Source organism: Prinia subflava, chromosome 6, assembly GCF_021018805.1.
Source record: "Prinia subflava isolate CZ2003 ecotype Zambia chromosome 6, Cam_Psub_1.2, whole genome shotgun sequence".
In the NCBI taxonomy this organism is placed as follows: domain Eukaryota; kingdom Metazoa; phylum Chordata; class Aves; order Passeriformes; family Cisticolidae; genus Prinia; species Prinia subflava.
Genome location: NC_086252.1, coordinates 4,184,727 through 4,202,608, shown reverse-complemented (window position 1 = coordinate 4,202,608; position 17,882 = coordinate 4,184,727). Strand labels below are relative to the sequence as shown.

The following is a 17,882-nucleotide window of genomic DNA, read 5'->3' as shown; positions in this document are numbered from 1 at the left end:
GACTGTACTGCTAAGGCAGTACAATATTTCTCATCATCACAGTATTTCACACTGGTTTTGTTTGGATGACGTGTCTTTTATCTTTTTTTAACCTAGAGAACAGAACTGAACATTTAATATTCAAACCACTTCTTTCACTTCTTTCAGGTTTTACATAGAAGTGGAAATTGTCTTTTAAGCGTGTTGATTTTTTTCTTTAGACGTTCTAGAGAATCACATTTATTGTTTCATCCTTGTTAATACCAACTCCTTTGCTCTGTGTTTAGTGTGTCGTCCCCTGACCACATCTTCCTTCCCATTGCAAACTGGCAGCCGAAGGAGAATCCCGAAACAGAGGACGACATTGGGCCTCTAGTTCAGCATATCTATGAGGTGTGGAATTACTACTGATTTCAGTGACGTCATTCTGTGATAAATGGAAATAAATCTTTCAGCACAGTTTTTCTCTGGAGTGAATTATGGGGTTTTTTTTCTTTTGTTTTGCATGTGAGCAGAGATTTTATTTTTTAATGCTGGTATATCCAAGAAGGGTTGGAATGCCTGCAATTACTGTAATGTGTTGATTACTCACAGAGCTACACATATTTTATTCTCTTGCCTTTTGAAATCTAGATAAAACATTTGAAGTAATGTGAGCTCAGGAAATAGCTCATGGCTGTAAATTAGTGTACTCTATCTATTCTGAATCACTACTCTGAAGTTTTTTGCTGTGAAAAAAATTAAGTATTTAAAATTGCCTTAAAAGAATTATCACAGAATTAATCTAGATTGTTTAATTAATCAAAAATTACCAAGACAGCTGTGTGAATAACAATAGTTAAAAGTTTTACCACTTTTAGGTGAAGTTTTAATGCTGTTGCCATAAGTGTTTGGGGGTAGGGGTAGTGGCAGTATCACATTTGTGGCTCAAATATACATTAACAGAAAAACTAACATTATTTTTTATATCTGTAAATTTTATTTTCATAATCAGCTGAGAAACAATGGTCCAAGTGCATTCAGCAAGGTGATGATGACTCTGCAGTGGCCTTACAAATATAAAAACAACACACTGTTGTATATTGTGCAGTATGAAATTGATGGTCCCATGAACTGCACTTCTGACATGGAAATCAACCCACTGAAGATTAAGGTAAGCAGGACTTTCTCTTTGAGTGGAATGAAGTATGTTTGGTTGTTTCCCAAATATTCAAAACAGCCAAAGCCTGGAGAGGATGACAAACTGAGATAGTTTTTCATCTGTGGCTGATTAATTAGTCTACACTTTTCCACAGTACACGTCAATGTATATAGCAGGTGAAATAAAAGGTAAACAGCAGCTCAAAATTGTCAACTCAAAGATCAGTTTGTCTTGTTTTTTTTTTATTGTGGGATTTCCTTCCTCTTTTTTTCTTTTCTACTTTTATTTTTTAACTTCAAGGCTGTTCTATATGAGTTCTAAGTCCAAAGCAATGGACATGAACTAAAATCTAAAGCATACCAGATGCTTCTGGAGTGTTTATCTAAATTTTATGGGTTTTGTTTCTTGGAAGAAAATGGTAAATTTTTTTATATTACATTTATCTGTTTATCCAACTGGATAAATTCATCCAATTTGGACGAATTTATCTACTCATCCAAAGGTCACAAAGGACAAATAGGGGTTAGCTATGACTGCCAGCAAAACATGGGATTTACAGAGCAGAAGATGCTCCTTTTTCCTGGGCTGGACTAGGCAAAGAAACACAAGATAAACCCCAGCAAGTTTAAATGAGTGTAGAGAGCTGATTTCTAGGACAGTTGAGAACAAGCAATAAAAGTCAGTATAGTCAGTAAAAGACAGTTAGTTCAAGAAGAATTTGAGCAAAAAAAGGGCTGAGGGAAAATATTCAGTGTATAGAACAACAAAGAATACTTGTGTATCTTTGACAACCAATAAGCAGCTTCAGTGAATATATAAATCCAAAGTTCCTCTGCTTCTGTTCTACAATTTGCAATGATTTATTTTCAGCCAGGGTCTGAAGAATAGCTAGGATAGAAATAGAGAAACTTGCAGCTAGGTGTTTTCCTGACCTTAAGCTTGAAGTCTGCAATTAACTAAATGATTCTTTGGGCTCCCTTGGTGTATCCTAGATCTCTGCTTCCAAGGATGAGGACAGGAATGAAACACTTGGCAGGGAAGACCATCGTGGCCACCGCCTCAGCCGAAGGGACTTAGCTGCTGCGGAGGGGGATGTGCACACTTTGGTGAGCTCTCAGTACTGAGGTGTAGACAACACTCCTACAATCCTCTGCTCTTATAAGTCCTTAAAAACAAATGTAAGGAAGAGTTTTCCTATCTAAACATGATTGGTAACAACCTGTAAAAGGAAATAAACGTATTATCATATCACTGCCTTTGTAACTACCAACTATAAGTAATTATCCGATACTGAGGTTATTTAATGTATTTTAATAGTTTGTGGCGCTTTGCCAGTGTAGGTATATGGGTAAAGTAATGCCATTAAGGACTTCTCAAATATTTCATGCTTGGAATATCCTTCCTATTTTTATACACAGGGCTGTGGAACTGCTGACTGTTTAAAGATTGTCTGTCAAGTTGGCCACCTGGAAAGGGGAAAGAGTGCAATATTGTATTTAAAATCACGTCTTTGGACCCAAACTTTCATGAATGTAAGTGACTGAATATTCTGTCACTGTTTCTGAAATATTAAAAGTGATTTTTGTACCCACATGCATTACTAATTTTGTTTTTCTTACACAGAAAGAAAATCAGAATCATTCCTACTCTCTCAAATCATCTGCTTCTTTCAGTGTTATAGAGTTCCCATATAAGAACCTTTCCTTTGAAGATATTCACAATTCTACAGTAGTAAGTCATTTGCATCCAGCTTGAGTTACCATACACAGTCACTTCAAAATGAGTGCAAAGACAGTTATTGTTGTGTAACATTTTTATGGCTTGGTATAATTTTGATTTTATTAGCTATTTGTTTCATGTATTTATTTCAGTTGTACAGATGAGAGAAAAACAGACTGCAGCTGACAATATTTGTTGGTTGAAAGACTAAATTGAAAATGAAAAAAATGATGGTGAACAGTCCTCATGTTCCTGTTAATGCCACTGTTAGAGAAATATTTTACTTGAAATTTGTTTTCAACTGTAGTAGCACTTACAGCCTGAATAACAAACTTTCATTATATTATATGTGAGGGTGGAACAAAAAGACCTTCTGTGCATCAGGGGGTTTCAAAGGGGAAGAGGACAGAGTGCAAACAGAAAGGAAGATAGAGGCCACTTGTTTAGGCTGGCAAATTGAAAGTTTCTTTAGGATTAAGGGATCTTAAGGAAAAGGTAGAAAAGGATTATGATTGGTTTATTTTTGAATATAGTTTCTAATGCCTGTTATTAACTGGGTTTTTTCTCTCTCAAGCCTTGTGGACTTGATTTTTTGTTTCAAAGAGTACTGCCTTTTAAGGAAAAAAAAAAAGGAAAAGCCCTTCATTAATTTTCTTTAATTCCAAAATATTTCCAGATTCCTACAGTTTTACTGAAAATCATCAAGAATTACAGAAGACATTTTGCCAAGTTATCACTGATTTCAAAAAAGCAAACTCAGGCAAAACAATTCACAACCTCCTATTATAATTTTACTTTAAAATCCTATTAAATTTGGGTCAGTGAAGTATTTATGTCACCAAGAATCTATGGCTTTGATTCATTTTGGAGAGAAAAAGTAATTTATACTGGATTAAGATTATAATCATGATAGGATAAAGATGTACAAGATTTAAACTGCAGGGATGAAGTCAGCATGTCACTAGTGCAAAGTGTGATTTATTGTGTTTTTCTCCCAGGTTGCCACAAATATTACATGGGGCATTCAACCACAGCCCATGCCTGTGCCAGTGTGGGTTATCATTTTGGCTGTCCTAGCAGGGTTACTGCTCCTGGCTGTTCTGGTGTTTGTCATGTACAGGGTAAGTACTGTGTCGGGGGATTTTGGTGGGATTTGCTTTTCCCTGCTAGTGATGTATGATTCATATAGTACCAGCACTTTGCAGAAATGCCTTGGTCGCCTAATCATCTGAATCATTTAAGTTTTTGGAAAAACTGTAAAAGCTTTTCAGCTTTGTCAGGAAGAAGGAGAATAAAAGAGCATATCTGTGATAGTTTAATTTGAACACTGTTTAATTTTTCAGCTGATATTTACTGTCTTTGGTGGTCGCAAATGAGGAAAGAGAGTAGGAGGGAAAAGACAGCTTAATCAATTAAGATCTGATCATGAAGGAAAGAGAAAGGATGTGTGCATGTTTTGCAAATCACAATGCAATTTCTCAATTGTTCTCTGAATCACAGATGGGCTTTTTCAAACGCGTGAGGCCACCTCAGGAAGAACAAGAAAGAGAGCAACTTCAACCGCATGAGAATGGGGAAGGAACATCAGAAGCTTAAGCAGAGTTTTATCTGTGAGCCATTCTGAAATGTACACTTGCCTACATCTTGGTTACAAATACTGGCTTTCCCCTTCATGAACAAACACTCCCCACTGCAGAGCTGCTGGTCGTGGAAGGCATCAGCAGGTGCAAAACAAGGGCAATACACTTCAATGGTCCCTCCTGCATTAACGCCGTTTACCTGCCACTAACACATCTGCACTGACCCTGTGTGACAAACTCAATTAGAGCAGTGCTGGCATTTTGCTTACTGGGCTACAGGAAACGTCATCTTTTCTGGTTCATCTACTGACTCTCCATGAATTGCTACACAGATTCTGCATTTGCTCTTGGAGCCAACAGCCTCCAGAGGTACTTGCTGGATTGCACGTTCAGTTTTGGCTGGTTTTTGTTGGAGTACACTACATTTCATTGCCTAGCTCTTGAAAGTCAGTTGCACAAAAAAAAAAATGAATGTAGCTTGTTTTACAGTACTGAAGAATGTTCTTTACCCATTAGCTCTGACGATGATTTTTTTCTCCTGCTCAAGAAATAGGAAATATTCAGTGGAATCATTCACATCTGATACCTGTTGTATTCACCTGTTCCTCTGCCTGTTTAGTCATCTGTCTTGTGGTTTCCCTCTAGACCTTACAAATACTCTTCTCCAGGTCTCTTACGGTAGGGATTGAGCCTACAAACACCAAGTGAGTGATAGAAATCTGGGGCTGATGTACATTCTGCGGGACTTGAGGAAAAGGTTCCGGGAGGGATTCCAAGACTCTGCTGTGTATTTGCACAGCGCAGGATCCAGGTGTTCCACAGAGTTCTAGGCAGCATGGATGCATTCATGCACTGCCAGGGACAAGATGCTGGCATGTGGCTGCCAACAGACATGCCTGAGAAAACCCTTGGTGTCCACAAGTCAGACCTCTGCAGGGTTTGAAGGGAAGGCTGTACATTAGTTGGATTGTGTTTCAGGAAGGAAGGGAAGGGAAGGGAAGCTGTTCAGTAGGGAAGCTGTTCATCCTCACTTTCCCTGCTTGACCATGCACAGGTGCAGGATGGAGTGACACAGGGACTGTTCAGACTAGGCTCTCTGCAGCCACATCCATGGGTCTGGATTACACCTGTACTTTAGCCACACTCACACCTCCCTCACCTCCTGCCCTCGGAGAACAGTGAGTCAAATGAAGCAGGGAAGAGCTGGCAGTGCACAAGGGTTCGAAAAGTAGAGGTTGATTTGGCTTGTTTCAATTCACTCATTCATTGTTTCATTGGCTTGTTTAATTTGATTCATTCATTGTTTCAGACACTGCATGTTTCATTGCACAAGACATTTCATTATGTTCAATGCATTTCATTACCAGAAAAGACACTAAGTATTTTGATTCATTGTTATTTTTTGAGCATACCAAAAGGTCAGTGGTTTAAAGCCATGGGTTTACATCACTCTTAGCTTATTTTCCTCACCACTGGTGTAGTAAAAGGAAGCTTCCCACATTGATTGACACAAGAGCATTGTCTATGCATTTCAGCAGACAAGTAACTGCAGAGCAGGAGGTTGTTCAGCTTGCAACCACAGGTGGCACAGATCCTAGAGTGCCATTACTAAGGTGCCTTCTATGAGGTGTGTTTATTCTCTTTTCCAAAAAGGGAATAAGTTACAGTGTAAACTCCCTGTATGCAGCCAGGTACACAAAGGAAGACTTCTACTGTGCTTACACCAGTGAGATTTCTATGTGGACAAGCTCTTAAAAGGGCAAAAACTCTGGTTTGGTATTGTACTTGGGGTTTTTGTTCATAGCTGCATCTCTCTCATAAATACAGCAGTGCCCACTAAAACCCAGAGTTTTCTGAAATGAGCAGTTTGTTTCCACTCTTATTTCTGCATCCCTTCAGAGATTTAAAATCCACCAATGGCTTTTGTTAAGTCCATTCTTTCTTGCTGATCCATGATGGTATCTGAGTCCTTAAGGGAGACAGCACAGTCTGGGGGGGCCAGTATGTTCACCAGATATAGGCTTGCATATTTATCCATTTACATGGGTTGGGTTTAAGCAGTTTGTTTAGATAAAATTAGTTTACATGAAAGGGCATGGGGCATAATTCTGCTTTCACTGAACTTTCAAGGTCTTTGTTGTGGCCAATATTTTATTTTTGTCTCTATATTTAGTATTGTTACTAGTAATGTAGTAGAGAATCAGGAGTCAGGCTTTGATCCTGGCCTCAAAATGTGACTTTGATACAACAGCATTTTCAGTTACTTACATGGGCTTGTGGTTCTCACGCTTTGTCAGCTGATTATCTATGTGCAAGGAGATTGGTTTTACCCAGTCTTAATCTCAGTAGGGTAAGAGGTTTAAGAGACTGCCAGACAGATTATAGCTCTAATTCCTATATGTGTGCTTTCATTACATGTACACTCCGTGGTGACTTGAAATTTATTAGACTACTTGCATGTGTAGGCGTTATTAGGAGATGAAAAAGAGTATTTAAAGAAAAGCACAGTCAGGAGCCCTCCTGCTCACATGGATGGGATACCATAGCATTGCTAATGTCAGTGCTAACTGCATCCTAATTTTATTGTGGCAACTGGAAACTCTCATTTTGCTGATTTTCAGGTTAAGAAGGTACATTTTATTGGTATAACTACTGTAGCTATGGAAAGTATTTTCCACTTTTGAAGTTACATAAAGAAAGACTTATTTAAGTGATTTTAATTTCTTGCCTTCTACTGGAGAATGAAAGCAAGTAGTTGCTTCTTCCACATCCATTAATTTCCAGTTTGGTTAAAAAAGACCACAGTAGCATATGTAAATGGAGTAATCAGGTTACTTAGTGAGCATAGATGTAGCACCTCAAATTCAATTTAAAGTAACATTTGTGTTTCAGGGAGATTCCAAACTAGAAATTTTCCTGAATGGGGGTGCAGGAAAATTTTGATAGTGTGTTCTAGATTCAGCAATAAGATTCCAGTTTATGTATGTACTTGTGTCAATATAACTTCATACTGACTTACAGGCATTGATCTATTCTTACAGAAAGTACTGTAGAATGATGTTAAAGCTTTTAAAGAAACTTTAGAAAAGGTATTTTAGAATGAAATTAATACCTTTGAGTCAAAATTGATATGCATAAGATACATACTGGAAGTACAGTAACAGAATTAGTCTTCTTTTGAGATCTGTGTTTCAGGAGCAGCTTTTTTAATGAATATAAAATCAACAGCTATGTAATTATTTAGATAATAAAACATTTGAAAAGAGCTATATCTTTTATAATGAAATATGAAATTATGTAAGTACTCCATTTTGCAATTAATGCAGCATCTCATGATCAATATTGATAAGTGATTTATATTACAGAATATTATCTATTACTACATTTGACAATATTTAGAAAATGTAAAGCAAGGAACCTAAATTATAGGTTTACATTTCTTTCAAGAAACGATGAAATTGTGGAAATAGCTTTTGTTTAAGCATGACTGTAAAGTCAAACATGGGCTATATTTATTAACGTAATTTGAAATCTTTGAGTAAGTTTGCCAAGTTATCAGGGTTTTTTTCTGATTTAAATCTTGATTTATACATTGATCTCTAATTCAGTAATGCTTGTGGAAGCTTTCTAAAGTTGACTACATGTGCTCGCTCTTTATAGAACATTTATTCCAAGCAAAGGTATTAGATATTTAATTGTTTCTAAACTTGTGTCCATGCTTAGCCTTAGAAGGGTATTTTGAAAATATTTCAGCTATAATCAGCATGCTCATGGTGATTTAAAGGAATCATGCTGCACTTAGATTTTTGCAGCATTTGGGTTTGTTGTTAGTTTCCCTGACAGAGCCCTGCAGTATTTTTCTGCACCCTCCCAAAGCAGTCACAGAGCAGCATTACACTGGTGAAAATCAAGGCAGATTTTGTCTTTGGTCCAGAATAACGTGACCCTTTGAATGTGATCCTTTGTGTTCAATGCTGCTGGCTGTTAATGAGTCGGGATGAAAAGTATGTTATTAAAGAAAAACAGGAATCCAAAAAATAAAAAGGCAATGGCAGGGCCCAGATGGGCCTTACAGCAAAGGGAAGATTTTGGTTTGTTTCTGAGACGTGCAGAGCTGTTAGTGCTTGGCTGGCAGTGGCCGCTGTCACAGCCTGATGCCACAGCTGGGATCATGGCCATTGCTGAGCCCTGGTAACTCCTGGGGGTGTGCGTGGGACCTGAACTCCTTGGTACTGAATCTTCAGCCTCAAAGCCCCATGTGCAATATGAGCTGGTCTGTCCTGGTTCACTGCCCTGTCCTCTGCCCAGTTTTGCTGGCCTGAGGAGGGCCGTGGTGTTTCCCTTTCTGTGAAGACATTGCAGAGCCAGCGTGCTCACTGGAGGTGATGCATTAATGCTATTGGCAGTCTTTGATCGCCCACATTGGGTGAAACTTGATGTACATTCTAAAATGTATCCATTACTAACTCCTGAGTGCTTGAGAACTCGTACCACCTTCAAGTCCACTGTGGAAAATTTGACTAGAGATTATACAATAATGGAGTTGAGTCTGTAGTACTACTACTGTTCCATGTGATTGTGGTATTTAGGTCTATTTTTTCCCAATGTGTAGAATTTTAACATAACACAGGAAATCTGACCTTTCCTGCAATGACTTTCTCCAGATATGCTGCATTAAAGGTGAATAACTTGAACCTTGGCTTTTGCAAAGTAATGGAAGATTTCATGTAATATTTACATCTTCTAAAAACTTTTACAGGTTTTGCTTTTCTAGTCAGTGAACGAAACCTGTATTTGTTATGAGACAAATATGCTGAAAATGTAACATTTTATTTCTTCATAATGGATTTTTTTGCCTTTTTTGTGTTTGCTCGTGCATTAAATCAATAGAGCATTATTTGCACAAGCAGAAAATTAACATACTAACAAGATTGCTGCATTTTATGTTTCTTTGTCATGCAGTAAATACTTGCAGCATAAATGGGAATATTTTCAGTTACTATGAACTTGTTTCAAAGGTCTTCGGTACATTTAGGGAGAGCAATATACATTTGAAGTCACCTTATTTTGTATTAAATTATAAATTGTGCAAAGAAGTGGGTATTGTGGCACAGTAATTTTGTACTGATATGAAATATATAGCTATTAAAGCTATGGTTTGCTTTTTAATTCATTCTTTTCCTCCTAATGCAAATTTGAGTGTTTTTATTAGGTTGTATTTTTCTATGTATATATACAATTTCAAAATACTATGATTGGGTTAAACGAAAAATGTAAGTATTGATTTGATTCTGATATTTAGAATTTTGGAATAAAATACCTCTTAATCAACACAAATACTGTTGTAGGATTGTTTTTGTTGTTTTTTTCCTTAGGTGTATTTTTTAAAATTTATTCAATTCACTAGAAAATATTTCATAGTCTATGTTTGTACTCCACAATTATGTGCTAAATTGAAAAATGTTACATTTCCACAACTTTTACGTTTGCACCTCAAGTGGCACCTGGCGTCAAAAAATTTTATAACCACAAGCAAAAAAATTGTTCTACTCACAGACTATATTCTATCACCAGAAAACTGATCTCTGGTATGTAGAAATTTCTACATACCAGAAATAAATATTTTAGACTTTATAAGTGCCACATTGCTGTAGAAAGTGGTGACATCTTGTCCTCAGGTTAGGAAAATTCTCAGAGAGCTGGAGTTTCTTTTCTTGTGGTATTATTAGTCTAAATTTATCTCAGTGTTACATTCTTTCTGATTATCAGTCATACTCACCTGTGTGAGGGGGTTACAGTAATATTTTGTGTCACAGTAAAGGCACATGTGTGTGTTTTGGCGATAAAACAAATGGTGAGAAGTAAATGTTAGTGCTTGTGAACACTTCAGAAAAACTCCAAACTAGTGAGTTCCTTGGCTTGCTAGTAGAGAATTTGTTAACCTAAAGAGAATAGTATTAAAGGAGATGGAAAAGAAGAAAAACTGATATTTGTGGTTTAATTAACAACTTCCACTGATCTCACAGTAGCTGCACCCGATGCGTGTAAGAAACAGGACAGCAGCAGTCAAAACATTTGTTCAATACACCCTGCAGCCAACACAGGCCTAGATCCTGTTCAATAAGATACCTGCAGTTAGATAGCAGCCCAGCAATCACTGCATCTGCCTGGAAGTTCCAAGTTAATGTATTATTATTGAGAAACTAGTGGCAACAGCTGTCTTGTTACAGGAACAAGGCAACAGAGCAGCTTTTCAAATTCCCATCTTACCGCCTCAGATAAAATGAGGGCCCGTGTATCGAGGTAATTTGCATGTACACAACTCCATTGGAGCTATGCTGGTGTACTTTGACTTTTTGCACACCTGAATGATACTTTATTGTCTGCTTGGATCATTAGTTAGTTTGTAAATAAATTGCTAATGCGTTAATACTTTATTGCAGATTAATACATTAATATTTTAAATTGCCAGTTCCGGCATTCTGAAGAACATGGTGAACAACTGGAAATACTTCGAAAAAATATTTATAGGGACTTCTCATTGATTTATTGTCTGATATACATTAAGAATTAGGGTCAGTGCTGTCAGCTGCCCATCTTCTCACAAGGTATTTCACAATCAATCTGTTCTACTGCATCTTCCTGATAAACCTTCTGAAAGTTTGGTGCTGAATTATTGCCCCTCTGGACAAACATACACGACATGCTAAGACTAAGAAGCACAACACAGACCTTGAAAATGCAAGAAGCACAAGACTATTGACAGTAAAATACACCATTCCTAGTGTTTGTAATTTCCCATGCAGACCAGGCTGTGTCATACTGCTTTTGAGAGTTTTGCAGAGTCCATAAAGATTGACATTTCTGTGTCATTTGTGCACACATTTTCAGCCCTGGCAGAACAGCAGATGCCATGTTCAGTGGTTGATGACAATGGTTGTAGTTTGTTTACAGTTGGAAGAGTGTGTAGCAATCTTTAAAGACTGCAGGAGTTACTGCTGGACACAATTCCTCAAGAAAATCCTCAGGCAGTTGAAATAAATTATTACGAACATTCATTTCTTCAAAGAAAATTTGTTCAAGAAGACAATCCTGATTGCAATTATGTTTTTGCTGAAATGAATGTTATTGTGTACCCTAATTTTTCTAAATATAGTACAGACAATTAATTTCTATGTTATTCCCCTTCTGGAGCGATTTTCAAGAGAGCTTTTATCACAGTTTTTTCCTCCAGAATATCATAAATAAGTAATTGTGTATATTCATATCATCCACATTAATTTAAAGTGTTCCAGCTGTGAAGTTGGTTCAACTCTTCCTCTCCAAATAATTTATATCCTGTTAAAAGCTCACGTCTGCAAACATTTGGAAATGAATTTGGGATCCACCCTTTCTCAATGCCACACCCTCAGTCACCAGACGAATTCCTGAACAAAGGAAGCTCACAGCAGCAGCAAGTTTTCTGTAGGCCCCTTTCTTCCACCTGGGACCACACACGGTTGTGAGAAATCCAAAATTAATTGAGCTCTAAGAGTGGCTGTGCAGGAACAGCCGCTTTCCCTTCTCAGTGCCCACATAAAAGGTTGAAATGGGAAGCGGGGTGGGAGGATGTTAATTAAGCAAATAGGCACTGAGCATGTCTGCTAAACTAAAAAGAGAGGGTTTTTTTCTTTATGAGCCCCTGGAGGAGTTTCACATCAAATAAATGATTGTTTTATTTGTATGGTTTTTGTGGTCCTTTGCTTTCTTTCAAGAAAGGCCCTGTCAAATGAAATCAGGTTTTCATGGCAAAGGTTTTTTTTTTTTGGTGCTGATGAAGAAAAAGGAGATTAACAATAAAGAATAGTATTGAGAAGTACCTGCTGAGGAGGATGTGCATTTCCCACTGCAGCATTACCCTGCCAACAATGACTGCTCCAAAATGGTGCCAATAACTATCAGCAACTGCAATAAAAGCGAATTGTATTTTCTATGTCCATCCCAAATCTATTTCAAGTCATTGTTAATGGCAGTGAATTAATTACAATGTACTGTATAGAATGTCATGGAAGCATAAGGAAAAATAAATTTTTTTCTTAAAAATTAAAATTTTAAATATTTAAGAAAAATTAAATTTTTAAATAGATTTTCTTCAGATTTTGTAAGAAATATGTTGAAAATATGCCCAGGAACCTGTGAGTTCTTCCTTTCAGTATGGGCAAATTTATACCCCACTATAGTTTTGACTCTGTCTTTCAGTGAGAACAATTTCTGTGATCTGAAAACTACAGGATTTTGCTTAGTATGTTATAGTGTCTAAAATAAACCTTTTATTTGACTGATCTTTGTTTCGTTGAAAGGCAATTCAAGTAATTTTATACTTTCCAAAGAGGTTTCTATTATTCTATCTCCTACTTTCCAAATAAGTTTCCATTCACTATTTAAACATCCACTGAAAATTTAGTGTTAACACATTCTGTAGGTGCTTACAGTGAAGGAGATGTTGGCCTCACTGAAATCATGGCACGGGCACGCTCATCCACACCAGTGTGAGATCCCTGTGGGGTGTGTGCCCAGCTCAAAGGCACACAGGTGCCTGCCTGCTCCGGGTCAGTTTGCTTTGTCTGGATGTGCTGCCTTTCCTCAGATTTGGTGGGGTTTTTTTGTTTTGTTTTGTTTTGTTTGTTTTTCCCCAGCCTTATCTGCTGCGAGCAACTGCAGTGGTTTTTCCATTCCCCCACCCTGGGCTGTGGGGTGAAGGAAGAACACCCAGCTCCCTCAGCCCCTCCTCACAGGTGTGTGCTCCAGTCACTGTGACAGTCTTTAAAACGACATCGGTGTCTCCTAAAGCCTTCATCCTACTCACAGGCATCTCTGCCCTCCGTACGTGTTTGCTCCTATTAGCGCTTTCTGAAAGCTAACGTTACACTGATCAGCAAGATAGAGAATAAAAATTTTTAACTCTCCTGAACTTTTTTTTTTTTTTTTTTTTTTTAAATTAAGGATGCATGTAAGTAAAACTGGAATTCGTGTACGTGTGTTCGCGAGGCGAGAGAAGGGAACAGAGGCGGGGGAAGGGTCTGGAGCACAAGTGTGATGAGGAGCAGCTGAGGGAGCTGGGCGTGTTTGTTTACTGTGCAGAAAAGGCGGCCCAGGGGAGGCCTTATCGCTCCCCGCAACCCCCTGGAAGGAAGGAGCAGCCAGATGGGGGTCGGGCTCTGCTCCCAAGCAATCAGTGACAGGACGAGAGCACACAGCCTTAAGCTGCTCCAGGGGAGGTTTAGGTTGGATATCAGGCAGAGTTTCTCCACAGAAAGGGTGATTATACATTGGAACGGCTTGCCCGGCGAGATGGCGGACTCACCATCCCCGCAGGTGTTCAAGGAAAGCCACTCAGTGCCATGGTTCGGTTGACACGGTGCTGTTGGGTCACGGGATGGACTCGTTGACTTCGAAGGCTTTTCCCAGCCCGGTGGGTTCTGTGGTTCTGTGAGTGTGACTTGCACCGATTCCACGGGGGCTGCCCCGGGCAGCGCGGCCCCCTCACGCTCTCTGGCACTGCCGGCAACAAGTGCGGGGTCGCCGCGAGCGGGGCGGGCTCTGAGGGCCGCTGTCCCCGGGCCCTGGGGGCGGTGGCCCCGCTCCGGCCCGCCCCAGCCCCGCCCCGGCACGTCTGTGGGCGGGCGGGCGCTGCCGCCGCAGAGCCGCCGCCGGGCCGCGGGTGCGGAGCGCTGCGCCGGCCTCCCGCAATATGCCTCCGCTGCCCTCGGGCTGCTCGCCATGCCGGGCACCTGCGGGCGCCTCTCCGCGCTGCTGCCGGGGCTGGCGGCCGCGCTGCTGCTGCTGCTGACCATGGGGCGGCCGCCTCCCGCCGCCGCCACCCGCCCGCAGCAGCAGCGAGCGGCGCTGCCCGGGGGCGCCCCCGCCGCGGCCTCAGGTACCGACCCCTCCCCTGCGCCCACCTGCCTTCCCCGCGGGATGGCTGCGCTCTTCCCCCGGGCTCCGCTCGCCCGGGGAGCCCCGGCGTTTGCGCCGTGCGGGGGGCGGGCGGCGGTGCCGGTCCGCGAGATGAGCGGGCGCGGTTGGGCTGGAGCGGGATCCATGTTTGGGCCCGCGGGTGCGGGTGCAGCCGCGCCGGGATCCGGCCGGGAGCGCCCGGGGAGCGGGCACCGACCCGCACGGGCTGCGCCTCGGGCCACCGCAGCCTGGCCTCGGCTAGCGGGGCTCCGGGGATTCCTGCTGGCTGGCAGGAATCGCCTCAGGGAGATAGCCGAGCGTCCGTGGAATATATAAATATATATATATGTGTATCATAGACGTGTATTTATTTCTGTGTGTATTCGTATCGCTTTAAAAATAAACCAGCTGATACGTGTGCGAGCATCTTGAGCCTGTCAAATGCGTGATGGGGGCTGCTGAGCTCGTTAGTTTTTGCATCCCCTTTGCAGATGCTTATCCAAGACCACTAAAATAATGTGCTTATTTCAGCTTCAGGCCTTAGTTTTGCAGTGAATTATTTGAGGGTATCCCTTTGCATAACCAGAGCAAACGAAGAGGTGTCTGTACGATCATCTGGTTTAAAAAATTTGTGTAGTCTGAAATTTAGTGGCTCAAATAGGGATAAACCCAATGTTTTTCTTGACATATTGCCTTTCACCAAAGAATTTCAAGATGGTTTCAGGCATGAATTAAGATCTTTTAACACCAAGGCTCTGTTTCGGCATAGCACAGGAGCATATGTTTCATTTTTAGCATATAGGCATGCTTCTGTTTCCAGTTGACTTCAGGAAGGTATAAAATCTATTTAGTTTTAGGCAGATGGTTAATATTTTCCTGAATTGAAGCCAATTTACAAAGCTGCCCAAGTATATTTGTTAATTAGGAAATATAAGCAAAGATATTAAATTGCAGTATTTGCTTGCACCTTCTTTAAGACGTAGGAGAAGTAACTAGATTTGATAGAAAATGAACAGAGTCGTAATTTTTCTTTATACGCTCTTAAAATACCTTGATTTGCTCTTCAGGTCTTTTTTTCTGTGGGTTTGTGTTTTTTAGTATTTTCGAAACATTAAAACTGTCACATTTTGAAGGAGGCCATTTGATGAACATCTTGGTCCTTGTTTTTTTCATGTTCACTGATGATTTTTCATTAGTTTGCTTCTTATCATACTTTTTAGTAGAATATACCATTAATCACTAGAAACACCACTTAAAAGGCATTGGCAGCATTTCTGACTTGGGCAGTGAACATTTTGCTCATTAAAAATTGAGTGGCAAAAAAAAAAAAAAGACAGCTTTTCCAATTCAATGATCCTCTTTGGTTTCAGGTATTGATTTCTTTTTAAGAAGCTCTGTTACCTTATCTCCCTCAGCCCTGGCCAAGGTCTTTGTTGGTATCTAACATTTTGATGCCGTATCTAACATTTTGATGCCTGTTCTGGTGGCTTGCTGTTGTTGCAGACCCACGTGCCCAGCTCTTGCTGCTTTCTTTTATTTAATTCATTTGGCATCATAGTTTCTGAGGTATGAGAGTCTAGAAAATGTCTTCTAGTCCATGGCTTTCATGATCATGCTCAATTTATGAATGTTAAAAATTATCATTTGAGTTGGTTGTCAGCATTTGTTTATGTTAGGCTTAAATATAGTTAAGGATTTATTTCATTTGTTGGCTGGATTTTTAAATGAACTTGATTATTTTTTTCTTTTATAAAAACTGAAAAAAGCCAATGGTAGACTTTTAAAAAAGTAAGCTAATCACTGCTCTGAAACTTCTATTCTTCTGAAGAAGCTACTAAGCACCTTTGGTTTTTTGTGTGGTATTTCAGTAAAGCATGTAAATAATTTTTACTTTATTGACATTTTTGACATTTTTTAGGAGGAGATGTGATTCCAGATGTATATATAATGGATATGAATGTCTTTAGATTATCATTTGATGGTTTACAGCTGACAGGTAGGCAGGATAAATGGCTGTTGCCTTTGCAGCAGAAGGCTGGCAGCAGAGCAGTCCCTCGGGGCAGGTCCTGCGCTGGGGGCTGCCAGGCAGGCACGGGCTGCTGCAAGCGAGGAGGAGTCTGGCTGAATTTGGGGTTGTGCAGGGTGTCTGTGACCCCAGTGCTGCTGCAGCAAGGGAGGCTTATCCTCCCTGGCTCGGGAGGGCGCGGGGCCGGAGTTCACAGCCCGCTGTCATCTGACGTTTGTCCCTGTATCGATGGCCCTGTTCTGTCGAAGCTCATTACACCGTTTTACGGATCAATTCCCTCCCGGATTAAGTGACTCCTGCCGCTGCGAGTGCTGTGCTGGCTGAGGAGAGGTGCCGAGGTCAGCACAGCTGTGTGAGGTGTCTGGGGGCACACTCCGTGCTGACATGGAAGTGCAGCAGTGAGAAGGCAGCGGCATATCATGAGTGAGAAGGGTTTCTTGTTCATCTCTTCCTTTTCCCCTAAAAACAACAGCAAATTTATCAGTGCCAGGAGAGATAAGGGAATTCTGTTACAAGGTAGAGAACACATACAAGAGGGACCCAGTTCATGGACTTGTTCTGACTCATGTCATCTCACATATACAGGCATTCTTCCAAATTAAAGAAGAAAATAAAAACGGTGGAGAGCGAGAGAGACAGACCTCTCTGGTTAGGGTGGTGATTGCTGGAGTGGGAACCTGTCCTTGGTTCTTCCTTATTCATAGTGATTTTCTGCATTTTCCATATGGGAGTTTGGAAATCTGGGCTGTGGTATGCAGGAGCAGTGGAAGAGTAGCTGCTGGGAGCTTCAGATATTTATCACTGAGGTCAGCAGGCTTGAGCCTAAATTCAGTGAATTATAGCCCTGGCTCTGATCCAGGCAAATCCAGTCTTGTTTTCCATGTTCCCTTTTCTTTATCTTTATTGAGGTGCATTCTTTACAGGAGCTGAGAGTTACCTTCTTTAATGTTCGTGAGACTTGGGATATCCTGATGTGGGGCATTATTATTCTCTTTATAATGCAGATATTGTTTTATAAATAGAGCAGAGACCACTAATTGAATAAGTGATAGTTATCTCTGTCAGTTCTGTGGCAGGTCTGACATGTGCTGAATGAACAACATGCTCCTGCAGAAAAAGCAGCTGTGTCAGTGGAAACTGTCACTTTACACAGGGTGACATACAGCATCTTCATGTTGGCTTTTCTTACCATGTTGAGACATTAAATTAGACTTGAACAATGTTTAAAAATAGGTGTTTTTTTCAAGTGTTGGTAGTCCCTGTACCTTTTGTAATCCCAGCATCAATAGCTAAAAGCTTGCCCTGTTATTTGTTATAGACCATACCCATTATGCCTCTCATTCCAGAATTCAGGGAAAAAGGAGTCTATTTTGGTTTGGTGAGGTTTTTAAAATTTTTTTTAGGTGGATGGCTTTGCATGCGATGGGGGGATTAGCTTGGTTCTGTAGGGTGAAATTCTAAAGCTGTAGCAGCTAACAGTGATGCTGAACAAAGGAGAGGG

At 40.3% G+C, this 17,882-nt stretch overlaps 2 protein-coding genes across 2 annotated transcripts in view; both read left to right on the top strand.

Annotated features, from left to right (window-relative positions):
- Positions 1-9,756, top strand: part of ITGAV (integrin subunit alpha V) — a 45,083-nt gene extending 35,327 nt beyond the window's left edge. Inside the window, exons 24-30 of the mRNA XM_063399935.1 lie at positions 267-372; positions 974-1,132; positions 2,113-2,226; positions 2,539-2,652; positions 2,744-2,851; positions 3,838-3,960; positions 4,340-9,756. Coding sequence (XP_063256005.1) covers positions 267-372; positions 974-1,132; positions 2,113-2,226; positions 2,539-2,652; positions 2,744-2,851; positions 3,838-3,960; positions 4,340-4,435 — 820 coding nt within the window. The 3' untranslated portion in view covers positions 4,436-9,756. The remainder of the gene's footprint in view (positions 1-266; positions 373-973; positions 1,133-2,112; positions 2,227-2,538; positions 2,653-2,743; positions 2,852-3,837; positions 3,961-4,339) is intronic.
- Positions 9,757-14,051: 4,295 nt separating this feature from the next.
- FAM171B (family with sequence similarity 171 member B) overlaps positions 14,052-17,882 on the top strand; it is a 37,201-nt gene continuing 33,370 nt past the window's right edge. Inside the window, exon 1 of the mRNA XM_063399936.1 lies at positions 14,052-14,335. Within this exon, the coding sequence (XP_063256006.1) occupies positions 14,179-14,335 (157 nt within the window). The 5' untranslated portion in view covers positions 14,052-14,178. The remainder of the gene's footprint in view (positions 14,336-17,882) is intronic.